The following is a 1,349-nucleotide window of genomic DNA, read 5'->3' as shown; positions in this document are numbered from 1 at the left end:
CCCTCCCGGGAGGAGGGGGAGCCACTGCTGAAGGCTTTGCAGGGGTTAGTCATGCTCAGCTTGTGGTTCTGCAGCTCCAGGGGAGGAGAAGGGGAAGGAGAAAAAAACAGCGAGGAAGTTTTCGCGCTGCTGCCGCTGCCTCGAAGGGAGGCAGAGCAGTGGCACACTGAGGAGCTGGGTCGGCTCAATTCCCGTCTCCTTGGCTCGTGGGTTGGCTAATGAGTTACAGGCACCTGTTCTCCTATGTTCATTAAACGGAGGAGGGTGGAACCGTTGATGTAATCCAGATCAACCTGTTGGCTTTTTATTTTTTTTTTTTTCCCTCCTCTGTCTGTACCCTCCTTTCTTCAGGAGCTTGTTTGTGTGGTGAGGGCATAGGCACTCGCAGCAAAAACAAATCACTCCCAGGTAATTCGCTGGGCCCCGAGCAGCTGCTTTCCTCATCCTTAAATGGTGAAGAAAGCGATGCGAGGTGCTGGGGCGGACGGCTCCGAGCATGGGGCTGCTCTGGCGCTTGGCACATGGAGCCTGGCTTCAGCCCCTGGCTGGTGTCCAGCCCAAACCTGCAGGAAGGAATTGTGCTTGATTTTATTTTTTATATTTTGTGGGGGAGTGTTTAAAATCATTAAGAGTCTGAACTGGCTCCGGGTGGGAGTTTGGAAACGCGTCTCAAGCTCCTTGTGGTCAGAAGTGCCCACGGCCTTTCTTTGACCACACAGGCACATGGCAGAAGCACATTAGGGTGTTTTGGGGGTGGTTTTGAGACCCCTGGGCGTGGGGACAAAGAGTCCTGAGATTGTTCACTCATCTGATCTGGCAGCAAGAGAGACCTTCAAAACCTCTACGCACCGAGTTGGATCTCAAAAGCACCGAAGTCCATTTTTGATGGCCGTGCTCCCGCTCTTTGAAAGCCCTTTGAAAGCTGGCGCTGGAGACACCAAAAACCACCATCTTTTGAAGAGCCCTGGGCAGCGGGAGTGGCACACCCTTAACCACCCCTTTGCACCAAGGTGTAAATCGGTGTTAACCATCGCTCTTGAGAGTGTTTTCCTGCCTTAACTCGGTTTCTTGTGGGAAAAATCAGGACAGAAGAGCTCCTGTTTCTGCCTCACTTTGTCTGTTGGTGTGATGTTCTCAGGAAGGGGGATGGTCTTGTCTGGCCGAAACTTGGAGTTTCTGTTTTGTGGGAAAGCTGCTGGTTTATGGTCTGGTTCTGGAGGACGAGCTGGGAACTTCCCTGCTTGGATCTGTCACACTCCTGGATCGACATGAAACGTGGCTGACGATGATCTAGTTTTTGTGTTGAGGAGGTCTTCAAGAAGGAAGGTGACCCCTTCCAGTGGAGTTCG

General features: G+C 52.4%; 1 protein-coding gene across 1 annotated transcript in view; it reads right to left on the bottom strand.

Moving 5' to 3' along the window:
* Positions 1-53, bottom strand: part of KRT80 (keratin 80) — a 14,269-nt gene extending 14,216 nt beyond the window's left edge. Inside the window, exon 1 of the mRNA XM_010136027.1 lies at positions 22-53. Within this exon, the coding sequence (XP_010134329.1) occupies positions 22-53 (32 nt within the window). The remainder of the gene's footprint in view (positions 1-21) is intronic.
* Between the last annotated feature and the right edge of the window lie 1,296 nt (positions 54-1,349).

The sequence above is a fragment of the Buceros rhinoceros genome, unplaced genomic scaffold, assembly GCF_000710305.1.
Source record: "Buceros rhinoceros silvestris isolate BGI_N320 unplaced genomic scaffold, ASM71030v1 scaffold22435, whole genome shotgun sequence".
Taxonomy (NCBI): Eukaryota; Metazoa; Chordata; class Aves; order Bucerotiformes; family Bucerotidae; genus Buceros; species Buceros rhinoceros.
Note: the sequence above shows the minus strand (reverse complement) of the source record. Positions and strands in the feature narration are given on the sequence as shown.